Raw genomic sequence first — 15790 nt, 5'->3', positions numbered from 1 at the left:
GAAAGTTTTCTTTACCTCGTGATCTCTATCTGGACCCTCCAGCTTTCTATGACTCTACGTGTGAAAATACGAGCCGTTAGTAGTAGGGGTGACAATCGATGACACGATACGACAAAAATTCACGACACATAACAAAAGTGGGACGAAACTGAAATTCGAATTCGTGTTCGTGTTGTATTCGTGTCAAGTGTAAAAAACACGATGTCGTATCGTGTTCGTGTTCAAAATTCGACACGAAATTGACACGATTTAACATTTATTTGTCGTGTTATGTATGATTAAATATTAATTAAATAAACTAATTGTTATTTTATGTTATCTTTGTCGTGTCGTGTCGTATCGTGTTCGCGTTACATAAAACTTTGTCATTTCGTATCGTGTCAGACAAAAATACGACACGATAGCTAAATTTGCCACCCCTAGCTAGTAGTGTAACATGGGAAGTAAATGGTTTTAACTGTACGTTACATACATTCTTTCTTCCCGATTCCACGCGGCTAGGGTTGGAAATGAGAAAGAAAAGGAGAAACAAAGACAAAGGATAAAGATAACGAGAAATATGTAGTCTAATGTGAAAAACATTTATGACAACAATCATAAACAAAATATGAGTGCTCTTTATCCAATTTATGAAAAAAATCCTAAACTAAATTTTGTTTATAGAAAAACACAAAATACCGACTAAAACTTCGAAAAAACCATTTTTGGCCAGTTTCGTAGATTTTTCCGGTATTCTGTCCTTTTTCGTTTGTTTGCTCAAAATATTAAGACTTTTTTGAAAATAACCCGATAACCAAAATATTGGGATTTTTCTGAAAATTAATATGAAATTAATGGATATTATTATTAACAAATCATTTATAAACATAACAAATATTTTTTTTATAAACAAAGGAAATACATTTGTTTCTAATTTCTAGGAATACAATGGTCGACTAGGTACTTCTTTATTGTTTGCTGACCACTTCCAACTCCCTATGTTTCTCCTATGTATCGTTGTGGGTGTCATAGTGAGATGTACTATGTATGTTTCTTCAGTTAAATAAGAGTTGATAATATTTATTAATACACAATCAATAAGTGTCTACTTGCTACTAGGTGTGACATTATAGGATCACATGTTATTAGAGATTATCATTACACAATGATTATTGAACATATAGATCTATCATTATGTTCTTTAATCTAAATACCACTGTAACATACTAAAAACACGGTCCCAAAAATTTCATTTTAGAAATACTAAATAAACGATATTTGTCAAAACATCCGAACATGTACATAAGTCATAAATCCAAATCCATAAAAATCAGAGTAATATCCCGGTCAAAGTCAAAGTAAACATCCAAATCAAAGTCAAAGTCAATGCTCCGAGTTGACTCAACTCGTCGAGTCATCCTTCAACTCGGCGAGTTCCCATAATTCACAGAATCGCGATATTTCGAATCAACTCGTCGAGTTTTTCCTTAAATCGTCGAGTTCTTCCTTTTTCAACAGAATCGGGACACACCCAAACTCGTCGAGTTGAGGCCTCCCAACTCGTCGAGTTGGTCACTTAAAACATGCGGTCCAAAACTTTTCAACACGACGAGTTGCGGCTACCAACTCGTCGAGTTGATCTATTAAATTGCATAATTAATAAGTTAAAATACATACCAGGAACCAGACGTTACAACCACTTAACCTCCTTACACTAGTCGATAACAACCATCAAATTACACATATAGTGAAAAGTAAACTTTGAATGACAATTTAACTAGATAATCACCATTTACTTGTTTCCATATAAACTATCATTCACGATTAACTTTCTCACATTTAATAGATGTGTGTTAGCCTATGGTTGTTACCATGTGAGGAATGTATGTTGAGTGGTAGTTAGGTTAAACAACATCAGAGGAACACCAACATTAGAGGAACACTCACTGAGTACGTCTCACCATCATACCCACAACGATGCATTGGAGCATCATAAAGAGTTTGATGTGGTCAATAAGCAATAGAGGAGTACTTAGACCACCAATTTATTCATAGAAATTAGCAACAAGTGTATTTCCTTTTTTAAAATAAAAATATTTGTTATGTTTATAAATGATTTGTTAATAATAATATCCATTAATTCCATGGTAATTTTCAAAAAAGTCTCAATATTTTGGTTATCAGGTAATTTCCGAAAAAGTCCCAAAATTTTGAGGAAATTAACGAAAAAGGACAGAATACCGGCTAAATCTGTGAAACCGGCCAAAAAGGGTTTTTTCGAAGTTTTAGCCGGTATTCTGTGCTTTTCTGTAAACGAAATTTAGTTTGAGACTTTATCATAAATTGGACTAAAATTTAATGACTTTTCTGGAGATTTCCCAAAATAATAAACAAAATTCCCTTAAACAACTTTTTCAAACAAAAAATACAATTTTTTTTTTATTATTTTTTTCTTTTTTTAGTATGGTGTTATAGATAACTAATAAATATATTAATTTAAGTAACTTAAATAAAAAACTCTATCTTATCATGTTTTCTACTAGCTAAATCGACAATAAAAGGTCGCCGCCATCATGATTTTTTTTTCTCCAAAATATGAGTGCTCTAAAGTCACAAATAATTAAAAAAGGACCGCTAAGGATTTAGGAGTGTTTGGCAGCGAACATTTTGAAACTTCTAGTTTTAGATTTTAACAAAAAACTTCCTTTAGGAATAAAAATAATTAGTTTTTAGTTTAAACAAAGAATTTCAAATCTAAAAATATTTCATGTAACATTTAAAAAAAAAACTATTGAGGTTTTAAAATCAATTTCTATAATTTTCCTAAAAAGTATATTTATATATATTTTTTTATATATTATTTTTTTAAATAATTTTATACATTTTAAAAGTTTCTAACAATTTTTTAGCAAATATTCATTAACAAATAAAAACTACTAACTTTTAATTACCAGCTATTTATTCATTACCATTTTTACTAACAATTTTGATAAACACTACTCTAATAAAATACGGGGTTAAAAAAAATTAAAATTAAAATAGGAGGGCTTTTGTTTAGTTAGCCCAAAATTCAAACAATCTAAACCCTCTTTCTCCTTCTCCTTGGTCGGCAAACAAACCCCACCCCCGCTGCATCGACACTAGTGACCAATTTCAGTTTCATGGGTTCTTGCAAGAATTGCAAATCGAAAAACCTAAATGTCGACACTGTCACCGGGAATCTTGAATGCTCTTCATGCGGCGTCGTCCAAGATTTCGACAACTATGAACAACAAACCTTCAACGCCGACGGAATAATCGGCACCAACGTCCGATTAGGCACTTCTGGATCCCGGTATGATTACTCTTATCGTGAAACCAAGATCTACTTAGCTCAAAAAGTCGTCTCAGATATATTATACAAACTTGATTTAGAAAATCGTGTCGATGAGGTTAACAACATGATAAAGATCATAACCGAAGAAGAATACGGTTCAGGAAATTGGTTCAATGTCCTCGTCGGCGCCTGTATATACGTAGTTATGCGAAAAGCAAACAAGTGGTTACCTTTAACGAGCGTATGTGAAACCGTTGGTTGCGATAACTATGAGTTAGGTCGAATGGTATACCGCGTTATCGATCACCTTGATTTGAAATTGCCGGACTTTGATATAGTGGGGTTGTTCGATCGAGTGATGAAAGAGCTTCTTGGGGGCAAGGGTAACATCGGGAAGGATAAAATTGGAAGAATGGTGAAACAAGGGATTTTCTTGATTCAGTGTATGATTAAGTGGTATGTGACAACAGGGAGGAGGCCGGTGCCTGTGGTGGTGGCTGTGATTATTTTCGTTTGTCAACTTAATGATGTTGTCGATGTTGATTTTGAAGATTTAGCTTCTCAATTGAACGTGGTGGTTGCAACCTGCAAATTAAGGTACAATGAACTCTTGAAGAAGTTAGTGGAGGTTGCAAGAATTCGTCTTCCATGGGGGAATGATGTGAATGTCAAGAACATCATGAAGAACGCCCCAATAGTTATTCAATACATGGAGATGAAATCAATGTCTAATCCCACAAACAAAATCAAGAATTTGGAGGAAGTAGGTGCAGATTTGGATGGTTTAGTCAGTGATTGTTTGAATAAAGATGGACGATATTTTGTTCAAGATTTTGAGTTTGATGATAATAATAATAATAATGATAATAATAAATCACGGGGTTCAATCGATTGGGAAGTTGAAGATTTGGAGAAGCTTAACATTTCACCCGAATGTTTATCCACTATTTACTTGAAATACTTGAATGAATATTCTGAAATGAAGTCATCAATGGCGACACTAGAGAATAGGAATGAAAAAAGAAGTGAAAGATATGATTTTTTAATGGATGGGGCTGAGTATTGGAGTGGGAATTCTGAATTAAGCAAGAAGCTTTTTCTTGATAAAATATTGGAAAAAGATGTTGGTTTAAATGCTATGCCTAAATCTTTCATTGATGGATGTTTGAAAATCCAAAAAAGAAAAAAGAAGATAAAGGCTGCTACGATAAGAATTGAGAAGATAAGGCGTCCACCAATTGCTGAAAATGGTTTAGATGATGAGAGTGGTCAAAGTCAACTCTCTGTAAATTCAAGAAAGAGAAAACGAAAGGCAAAGAAAGTTGATATTGATTGGGAAGATTTTGTTATTGAAACATTGTTGCTTCATGAAGTGAAGGAAGAGGAAATAGAGAAAGGGTATTATAATACTTTGTTGGATCTTCATGTCTTCAACTCTGGTATATCTTGATCATATGTTTTTTAGCAATTTACTTTCATCAAGATGTTTGTTATAGCATCTTACTTTAATGAGGAATATAGCTACAATGCCATTTAATGGTGTCCAAGGTTTTTGAAGGTATTATTTCAGATTCAGTTGATTATCATTACAATAGGTTCAGTTATGTTTGATGAAATATGTTTTTGGAGCCATTAAGGCTGCGTTTAGTTACGGAAAAACAGTTTTCATTTTCTGTTTTTCGTTTTCCCTTTTCAGTTTTCCGTTTTCGGTTTTCATTGGAAAATTTAGAAAACGCGTTTAGTTAAAACTTATTCATTTTTCATTTTCAGTTTTAGAAAATTAGAAAACGTGTTTAGATGTGTATTTTTCTATCGGTTTTTATTTTTAGAAAACGGTAGCGGTAGTAGGGTGGGCGTGGGGACGGTGGCGGTGATGGGGGAAGCGGCGGGGGGCAGTGGTGGTGTCGATGATGGCGACGGTGGTGGTGGTGGTGGCGGTGGCAGCGGTGGTAGTGATGACAGGCGGTGGTGGTGATGACAGGCGGTGATTGTGGCGTCGGCAATTGTGGCAGTGGTGGTGATGGCGGCGGTGGTGGTGCTAGTGATGGGGTAGTGGTGGTGGTGATGGTAGGTCGGTGATTGTGGTAGTGGTGTTGGGTGTGTGTGTGTGTGTGTGTGTGCGGGGGTGGGTGGGTGGGTGTGGGGTGGGTGTGGGTGTGGGTGTAGGTGTGGGTGTGAGTTTGTGGGTGTGTGTGTGTGTGTGTGTTTGTGGGGTGTGGGTGGGGGTGGATGTGTGTTTGTGGGGGTGGGTGTGTGTGTTTGTGGGTGTGTGTGTGTGTGTTTGTGAGGGTGTGGGTGGGTGTGTGTGTGTGTGTGTGTGTGGGTGTTTGTGGGGGTGTGGGTGTGGGTGTGGGTGTGGGTGGGGGTGGGGGTGTGGGTGTGGGTGTGGGTGGGGGTGGGGGTGGGGGTGGGGGTGTGTTTGTGGGTGTGTGTGTGTGTGTGTTTGTGAGTGTGTGTTTGTGGGGGTGGGTGTGTGTGTTTGTGGGGTGGGGGTGGGGGTGGGTGTGTGTGTGTGTGTTTGTGGGGGTTGGTGTGTGTATGTTTGTGACGGTGTGGGTGTGTATGTGTGTGTGTGTGTGTGTGTGTGTGTAGGGGTGGGGGTGGGCTTGGGAGTGAGTGTAGGTAGGTAGGGGTGTGGTGGGTTGGGGGTATTAAGGTGAGGGTAGGTAGAGGTGGATGGGTGGGAGTGGGTATTTATATTTTAGAAAAATTTTGGAATTAGAAAAATATGGAAAACAATGATTATCGGTTTTCCAAAAATTTCTAACTTCTTTGTAATTTTAAAAACGGAAAAATTTCATTTTCCGTGAAAAATTTAGAAAAATAGACGAACTAAACGCGTTTTCAAAATGAGAATTTTTCTTGGAAAATTTTTCTGGAAAACGGCCCATTTTTCCGCAACTAAACGCACCCTAAAGTTTTATCTTTTTTGTAATTTATTCTTTGTAGTTTGTAATTACTATTTCCCTCAATAGTTCATTTACTCATTTTAAATGTTAGCTTATTTTTCTTTGAGGCATTTTAAATGTTACGTGATCTCTATAGGGGCTCTTCTCTCTGGTGTTTACAACTATCAATGGAACATAAGTTGATTTCACAAATATGGATGAAAATGGCTTCAATTCACCTTTAAGTTAAAAAATAAATTTGGATTGCTTGATATTTCATCAAATATCGCACATTGTAGTTCTTGGTTGATTTGAATTTTTTTGCCACATAGGTGTCCAACTCATCAACTTGTCCATGTCAGCAAAGGTAGCTTCCAATACATGAGAAAGTGGCAAACCATTGTATGAAGTGTTGGAACATACGATCTTTTTCTTCTATGGATTGAATAGTGTGTGTCTGAATAAGACAAAATGACCATTTTACCCTTACATTCCAACCAAAGGGTTTTCACATATTTATGAATTTTGACAATATTAATTCATTAACATGAGAGGAGTTGGAAGCAAAAAAAAAGAAGGCAAATTAGTAAAGGCTGTAGTATTATTGCACAACAGAAATCACATGTTTTTTTTTTTTGCCCTGTCAAATTCTAACTTTGTTTTAAATTATCCGAATATGATTTAGGTTTAAAAGATGTATGTACTTTTACTTTTTTTACATTTACATGTACATGAAAAGTTTGATGGAAATGTAGTATTGAATTTCAAGAAGAAAATTTATTCGATCCAAGGGATAAGGGATATGTGACTTATTTTATAGCGTGAAAATGACTTGGGAGGGTAATTATTTTTTTGTCTTGTTCACATTTAGGGAACTTTTTTTTTTGTACATATTTGAGCATTTAACTTGTTAAATGTGTTCATATGTTACCATTATTACATGTGATTTTAACAAGTTAAATGCTCATATATGTACAAAAAACAAAAATTGCCTAAATGTGAACAAAATTAAAAGTTAATTACCTTGATAAGTTATTTTCCTCATTTTTAATAACAATTTTGTTTTTCATATATTTTTTTTGTATTATTTTTCCAAACATTATTTTTAGCGGATCTATATTGATTGATTATTGACAAAACTTCAAAAATGGTCCCTGTGGTTTCCGAAAATATCAAGTTTAGTCCCTAAGTTCAAAAAACCTCACAGATGGTCCCTGTGGTTTCAAAACTTTTAACAAATTGTCATTTTCGCTAACTCCGTTAGCTTTTGGCCGTTAAGTGAAGGGCATTTCAGTCATTTCACAACCACATGGACCATTTATGAAGGTTTTGCCTTAATTTTTTTTAAAGAAAAATAAATATAATTATTTAATATTAAAGGGCCCCACCCCCATCTCTCTCTCTCTCTCTCTCTCTCTCTCTCTCTCTCTCTCTCTCTCTCTCGTAAGAAAGACTAGATTGTGCAACTCGATCGGTTTATTCTTCTCTTTCAAAACACATCTATAACATCTGTAACATTCATTCACATCAAGAAAGATCTAAATTTAAAACCCCCTTCTTCCTTTTATTTATCATTGATTTGAAGGTTTGAATGATACATAACCAGAAAACGATTGAGAATAGGAGATTTTCAATTATAAAGACGAAACAACACCACCACTCCATCATCTTCTTCCCCGTTCTTCACCTACAACTCAAGTTCCCCACACACTTCTAGAAAACGATTTGCTACTATTGTTGATATCTAATTACACATTAAAAAGCTTCATTGTGTGTGTCTTGGGGTCGATGTTAGGTGTCACAGAACCTCGATTAGAAGTATTTTAGGAATGAATTAAGTTCTTAATTCCAGACCTGAAACGGAGATGGAGAAAGATAGATTTAGAATAAAAACCATACACAAAATCCCACCTCCTACTGCCCCTGCTTTTTCATCACCACCCACCTTAACAAACTCAGGTGGTGGTGGCTTAAGACCCAGATCCAAAAATCGATGGGAAAAGTAATCTCCATGGTGGTTTTCATTTTCACTAGTGGTGACAAACGTTGGAACACACAGCAAAATTGTTCATCTTCTTTAATGACGCAAGCATCTTCTACCAACCTTCTTGAAACGTTATTTCTTCACAAGAATCAAAGGTAAGATTCAAATCGCGTTTGTATGTGTAAATTCTTCATCGATCTTCATTGCTGGGTTCTTATCTTCCAGATCTAAGAAACAAGTAGGTTGAGAGATCAAGATGTACAATTCAGGAACCAAACGACACGACAATTTCAACAAGTTGTGCCCAAGAACCAAAAACAGATGAACACTATCCCCACTATATTATACATGTTGGAGATTATTAGTAGCTGAAACTTGATCCCTCAATTAGAAACCACGAATCAAACCTCTCAATCGGAAATCAGGAAGGGAATAATGGTGGGGTTGTTGGAGAGAGAGAGAGAGAGAGAGAGAGAGAGAGAGGGGTGGGGCCTTTAATATTAAATAATTATATTTATTTTTCTTTTTAAAAAAAATTAAGGCAAAACTTCATAAATGGTCCCTGTGGTTGTGAAATGACAGAAATGCCCTTCACTTAACGGCTAAATGTTAACGGAGTTAGCGAAAAGGATCATTTGTTAAAAGTTTTGAAACCACAAGGACCATCTGTGAGGTTTTTTGAACTTAGGGACTAAACTTGATATTTTCGGAAACCACAGGGACCATTTTTGAAGTTTTGTCTTGATTATTTATCCAATTTATAGTCTTTTGATTTGACAAATCAATTTTCTATTAATTTATTTTTAGCAAAAACTTATTATCATAAATATTAATTAAATATTGATCAATTTTAAATTTTACTTTTTAATTTATGAATATGTTTTTTATGAAATATTTTATATAGCCTCTTATACATTTTTTTTCTTTTGTTTTTAAGCATATGCAATATTTTTAAAGTAAATAGTGTCCAACAATAAAAGTAAATAAATTAAATATGTAATAATAACTATGGAGTCTTTTAAAAAAATAAAAATAAAATATTATGTAGCAAATAAAAAAAATCTATATAATGTAGATGTTTCAAAATTATTACAAATTTTTTATACTTTTTAATTAGAACTTTAAATTTTTTTTTTATTTTTTTTAATATAACGTTCTAAACTAGTATTAAACGAAAGCATTTTAAAATGTTATAAAAAGTATCAAATTTTCATACAAAATCTATAAACGTTTTAAAAATGTTGTAAAAGAAAGTTTAGAAATAATTTTATGAAAATTATATGAAAATGTAAAAATAATAATAATAATAATAATAATAATAATAATAATAATAATTGTAAGAAAAATTTAAAAGATTCAGAAAACACTTGATTTAAAAGCATTTGTATGACAATTATATAAAAGTATAAGAAAAGTTAAAAAAAATAATAAGTAAAGTTTAAAACATTGTATTAAAAAAACTATAAGAAAAAAAATCATATAAAAATGTTGTAAGAAATTATATAAAGTCTTAAAAATTTTGTAAAAAAAAAATGTTTCATATTTAGACAATTTTTTTTTACGCATTTGAATATTTAACTTGTTAAATGAGTTCATATGTTACCATTGTCACCTAAGATAGTAGGTAACAATGATAATATGTAAACAAATTTAACAAGTTAAATGATCAAATGTGTACAAAAAAAAAAAAAAAAAAAAAACTCAACTCAACTCAACGTGAACAAAACGAAAAGATAATTACACTCCCAAGTCATTTTCCCTTTTATAGTCAATTTAACTATTTTATCTATATATTTTTTATAGAACGGTAATTGTCTTTTTATTTTTTGTATTTTAATGTTTGTTGAGTAACCATCTATCACAAAATATATCACTATGACATAGAATGATATGTTTAGATACTTAGTCTAACATTTGTTTTTATTTTTACAAATTTGCATCAATATTATTTTTTTTACATATTCGGTCTCTGGTTTTTAAAAAATTTTATGATTTTGTCTTAATTTTCCTAAAACATTTTTTTGTTTTATTTTTTTAGCATCTCCCTTTATAAAAATTTGGGTGGAAAAACATGCCACCTTACTATTGAGCTTTAGAAAGAGCATAATAGGACCCCAAAACAGTGAACTCACACATGGATGAGTCCAGGGAATTTTGGTTAATGCAAAAGTTGAGTTGGAAAGATTCAAAAGTAGCCTATACGAATTTTTTAATTTATAAGGCTAAAATGAAAATGAAACATGACAAATGTCTCAAAGAGACACAAAATTTTACTCTTAAGAGATAAAATATTACTTTTCAATTCTCGCTTGAAGATCTCTTCGGGTAACTTCAAATAAAGGTGGTCGGATCCTTTCACATTGTATGACACAATCAAGATTTAGGGGATCCTCTCATCATTTTAATTATATATTTTTACGTTATTTTTATTGCATTTAAGTCATCTATTTACTGTTTTGTGTTGGACAGTGAAAAAAAAAATCATTTTTAAGACGAGGGTAAAATGTTATTTTTGTAAAGTATCGCTTTTTAAGGCTTGGGATTTTTCACCAAGTTGTGGAATTTTTTCATCAAGCTTTGGGGATTTCTGTCAAATCATGTATTGTCTCAAGTTCCTGTATCTTTATTATCTGTAAAATTATTATCTTAGCCTTTTTATTTGATTTTCTTTCACTGTATATGCTTATTGGTGAACATCGGGGATAATGTTCATTTTATGTTTGGGAAAGGAATTAATTACTTACTTGTTCTCATGACATCTTACGTGAGACAATCATTAATGAGATGTTTGAGACTTTTGATGCTTATGTTCATCACGATCTCGACTACTTGGTTGCTTAGGTCATGTGTTCTGAACGTCATAACTTCTTCATACGATCTCGGAATTTAACGATCTTTATATCCATGCGTTCGTATTTTAGTCTACTACAACTTTCGTTTAGATTACTCCTGTTAAAAAGTAATATACTTTTACTTATTATCTTACATCTGATTACTTATGGTTATACATTCCTTGAATTGTTGGTTATGTATCCTTGTGTATAGGATGTTGCTGAGCCGTAGTGATTTGCTAGATTTATGTATATATCCTTGTATGATAGGATACAACAATAGTAGTATGCTGGTTAGAGTACCGGTAGGTTGGTTATCATCTAGTGGAGTGCCATAGGGGCTGTATGTAGTCATGTAGGATAGCCTGAGAACTTTTAATCTAGGCTTTCTTGCATGTTCCTTGTTTGGTTGTGGCTCTAGAGTATGATCATCTATTTGGGTGGCTATCTCACCTCTGGTTACGTATTTTATAAATGTTAGATGGTAGCAGAACAGTGTGTTATGAGAGGACTAGTAGGCGATAGTGAGATGTATGATTGATAATTGCATGTATTTTTGTGCCTACTTGATTCTTGATTATTTATATGTCGACATATGGTGGTGGGATAGGTTGTGGCGGTCCTGCTATGTGATGTAGGCCAAGATACCTGGTGCGGGCCGACTGTAAGCCGTAGGTAAGGAGGCTCGAGAAGAGCGGTTGGGTTGAGGCGGCTGGCCAACAAACCATGGGTATTCCAGTCCGATGACTGATTGTACCTATTGCATGTTGGCATTCCAGTCCGATGACTGATTGGGGCAAGGTATTCCAATATGATGAGTATGAGCCCGTTATGCATGATAATACGTTTGTTGTATGGGGTATTTTGGGAGAAACTCACTAAGCTTTGTGTTTACCCAGTTGTTTATGTTTTCAGGTTCTATCATTGATCGTGGGAAGGCAAAGGCAGGACTGTACACACTCATCAGCAGTATTGAGGATTCCACGTTTCTTATATTACTCTAATTTAATATATTTTGGAATAAACGGTTTGTCTTAATAATGGATTTATAATTAGGGTGCCTTATTTAAAATGAAAATTTTTTGTTGTGAAAATGAGACGTTACACATAAGAATCAACAGCCCCACACACTTCATCAACGATTGTTCCATGTAAGATGTCATGAGCAAAACCTAAAGAAATCATTCATAAGTACTGAATGAGTACAAAAACAAAAATAACTTACTTTGAAACAAAAAAATATTAAGGACTAAATGTGTACAAAAATATTGAGGACTAAATGTGTACAAAATGAGAAATATATTACCATATTAAGTCATTTTTCCCGGCTAACCTGGAATAACCGGTCATAAGGACTGAATGTGTACAATTTAACAAGTTGAAAGGGTAAATATAGACAAAAAAAAACCCAGTGAACAAATGTGTACAAATCGAAAAATATATTACCATTTTAAGTCATTATCCCTTTTTATTTAATAGGCTTGAACTATTTGACATTTGATACAAATCTAGTTTTAGAATTTCACCTTAGCTTTAATTTTAATTTAAGTAACAAATATTTTTGCAAGCCAATTATTTTATTTTGTTTAAGATCAAGAGTTTACTCTGTAACGTCTAGTTTTTGCCAAATTTTGAATTGTTTATTTATTTTTGGATATTAAAATGATTTACGGATTTTTTAGCCCTTTTCAATTACTTGTAATTTGTCCAAAAATACAGATAGGTAAAGATTTCTTTCTCTTTATTAATTTTCATAGAAAATTGTAAAAAAAATAGTAATACAATCATCATTCCTTTATATATATATATATATATATATATATATATATATATATATATATATATATATATATATATATATATATATATATATATATATATATATATATATATATTAGGAAACGTTGCAAGGGCCGTGATAATCACGACCCTAGAGAATCGATCAAAAAACTAAGTTTAAGTGATTCCAGAGGAAACATGATTTAGATTGGGAATATAATTTTTTTGATTGAGTAAAATACGTATCAATTACCTTGAAAAGATTATGAAGTTGTTAGACGTAAAACTGGAAACATCTTTGCTATTGTTCGTAGCAGCATGAGAGACATGTATTTTTTAAATGGAGATTAACAATGGTATTGAATTTTTCATATTTTCTAAATATACAATTATTAATTATAATTTATGAACATATATTTACACTTTATATATCCTTGTAAAGGATTGTAAAGGAGTTGTTTTTTTATGTTTAAGAAACGATAAGTGGTTGTATTTACCTTTTTCTGACCTAAGACATAGTCAATGTTGTAGAGGCCATGGATCCTTTCTCTTAAGCTTAATTTTTTTTAGAACGACCTTAATCTTTAATAGGTTTCGTATGTCGACATTCTTGTAAATGATTGATATTCATCAGTGTACCTTTGCACCTCCCGGTGATGCCATTAATAGAGTTTTTTTGGGAGCTATGGACAATTAGAAATAACTAAAAGAAAAAGAAGATTCGAACAAAGTGATAAATTTGCAACCAATAATTATCAAGCTTGTCACAAATTAACAAGATATCATTATCTTTTCTACCTAATTCCTACTATCATTTATTTTATTTAATCTCACTATCAAATCCAAAGCTCCAAGTCTCTGAAAAAATCAAGATAGACATAGATGGCCATGAAGCTAGTCAACAAAAGCTACAGGAACAGACTATTAAAACTACCAAATGATAGATTGTTTTTACCTTCAAGTAGATGCATGTAAGAGCATGAGAGTGGAAGGCTAGGAGATTTTGCAACCACGTAATCACATGATTGTCAACTTGAAGAAGAAGAAGAAGGATTAACAAAAAAATCAAAGAGAAAAAGAAGAAGGAGACAGAGCCCGTCATCGACGTGGTCTCCTCACCTCCAAATTAACAAATTAAAACACACGAGTACCTGAAATAAGAAGACGGTTAAGCAGCATATGAAGACGAAGAAGAATCCTTGAGATTAATGATGCTTTCAAAGAAATCAGGTAACAGTATGTCGACCATCGCCTTGCTTGGTTCGACTGAGGACAAATTGGGGGAAATTTTTTGTAAATTGATGAAGAACATATAGCGATAATGAAATCAGTAAAAGGCGTAAGATTTAGAGGGTGTTTGTTTTAGGTTTTAAATTGAATTTTCAATTCTATCTTTTCCTAAAAGTTAAAAAGAAGTTAAAAGATGTTTGGTAAAATGAAAAGAACTTTTAAAAGAAACTTTTTAAATAAAAGGAAAATGAGTCTTTTAAAAAGTCACGGAAACGTAACTTTTGTAACTTTTGAACCACTTGAAACTTAAATTACCTTTATACCCCCAACTACCCTAATCAATTCAGGTAAATACGATTCATTACTCTCTCGTTCTCTCCGCTCACCCACGTTCTTCTCTCTCTCATCTCTCGTTCACTGATCGATCGTTCACAAGCCACCGACGATCTTCCTGCAATTAAACATCGGCGTCTCCTTTCTCCGTCTCCGATCAGGTAAGTTTTGTTTTCGTTTCTGTCGATTTCCGATAATTAAAATCCGATTTCGTTTTTGTTTCTGTCGATTTCCGATTTTCAGTAGCAAAGAAATGTCGATTTTTGATTTTCCTTGAACTGTACTGTGATTTGTTCCTTCGATTATGATACTTGTGATGTTCTGTGATGTTCTGAAATACTGATTATCATATCTTTGAGAGTGTTTGGATTGTACTGTGATGTTCTGTGATGTTTCTGTGATTATCATACCTTTATGAAATTGATGAAATATTGATTAATAGTTAGTGAAATTGATGAAATATGGATTAAGCTGATGAAATTTTTTGTTCACAGGGACCGATATTTGTGTTAACAGATACCCATTTTGTGAAATTATTCCAATTTGTTTCATCTTATTTGTGTTGTTTTCTTTCATTGTTGTTCTATTTTTTGTGTTTTGATTAACTATACTTCATGAAGCGTTAAATAGGGCACAACAAGAATCCTACAATCCCGTACGAGGTGATACTAGTAGTGATGTTTACGAAGAAGGTCCAAGTACACGTCGCACGAGCGATGATGATTTATATATGGCAACGATACGGGATATTATTGCACAAGATATAATCGCAATGCGAAGATGAATGTAATATTATCTATGATATTTTTTATGAATTATTTACAATTTGTATGAACGTAATTTTAATATTGTCATGGTCTAATCCAAAAAATTATAAATATTTTAAAAGAAATTTATATTTTATATTTTCTAATAAAATGTTACAAAATTATAATATGTGTTTAAAAAAAATTTAAGTATAAAATAATATATGTAAAGTAGTAAATCAATGTAAATATGTAAGCATGTCTTTTTTAGTCATTTTACATGTAAAAGGTAAACCAAACACTTTTTAAAAACAACTTTTGACTTTTGTCCCTCAAAATCTAATACAAACACATTTTAAAAAACAACTTTTGTAAAAAGTCCTTTTACAAAAAGGACTTTTGCCCCTCAAAAGCTAAGTCAAACACCCTCTTAAGAAGCAGGCGTATGATGCCGATTGTTGCAATTAAACAACGAAAAGTTTGTATGCCGATGCTTATACAGGTCTTTAGAGAGAGAAGGAGGAAGACAGAAGACATCATCGTTAATATGAATCTCTATTTTCGAGTCGGTGTAGAAAATAGAGAAAAACGTGGAGAGATGTTCGTCGGAGTGACTTAGCCATCGATCATGGCAACTGGAAAAGCTAGAAGCAGCCGGTGGCAAGGGTATGAGCAAAACCCACTAGCTGTAAGTCCCTAAAATC

The 15790-nt window shown here is 32.9% G+C and overlaps 1 protein-coding gene and 1 long non-coding RNA gene across 4 annotated transcripts; both read left to right on the top strand.

Annotated features, from left to right (window-relative positions):
- Positions 1-3043: 3043 nt before the first annotated feature.
- Positions 3044-6928, top strand: LOC145106554 (POLLEN-EXPRESSED TRANSCRIPTION FACTOR 2). 3 transcript variants are annotated; one of them, XR_013707596.1, is made up of 2 exons: positions 3044-4853; positions 6516-6928. XR_013707596.1 is itself a non-coding variant. In XM_079043509.1 (2 exons), the coding sequence occupies exons 1-2, from the start codon at positions 3141-3143 to the stop codon at positions 6566-6568; spliced, it is 1647 nt and encodes a 548-aa protein (XP_078899635.1). In that variant the 5' UTR covers positions 3044-3140; the 3' UTR covers positions 6569-6927. The 3 variants fall into 3 exon arrangements, 1 of the variants encoding a protein (XP_078899635.1); XR_013707597.1 differs by having other exon boundaries at positions 6341-6928; XM_079043509.1 differs by having other exon boundaries at positions 3044-4734; positions 6516-6927.
- Positions 6929-14367: 7439 nt separating this feature from the next.
- LOC145109930 (uncharacterized) lies at positions 14368-15232 on the top strand. The gene is made up of 2 exons (XR_013709342.1): positions 14368-14501; positions 14971-15232. It is a non-coding gene; the product is annotated as an uncharacterized LOC145109930 (long non-coding RNA).
- The last annotated feature ends 558 nt before the right edge of the window (positions 15233-15790 follow it).

This window comes from Lactuca virosa, chromosome 4 (genome assembly GCF_052849685.1).
Source record: "Lactuca virosa cultivar CGN04683 chromosome 4, Lactuca_virosa_CGN04683_v6, whole genome shotgun sequence".
NCBI lineage: Eukaryota > Viridiplantae > Streptophyta > Magnoliopsida > Asterales > Asteraceae > Lactuca > Lactuca virosa.
This window is presented reverse-complemented; position numbering and strand designations above follow the sequence as displayed.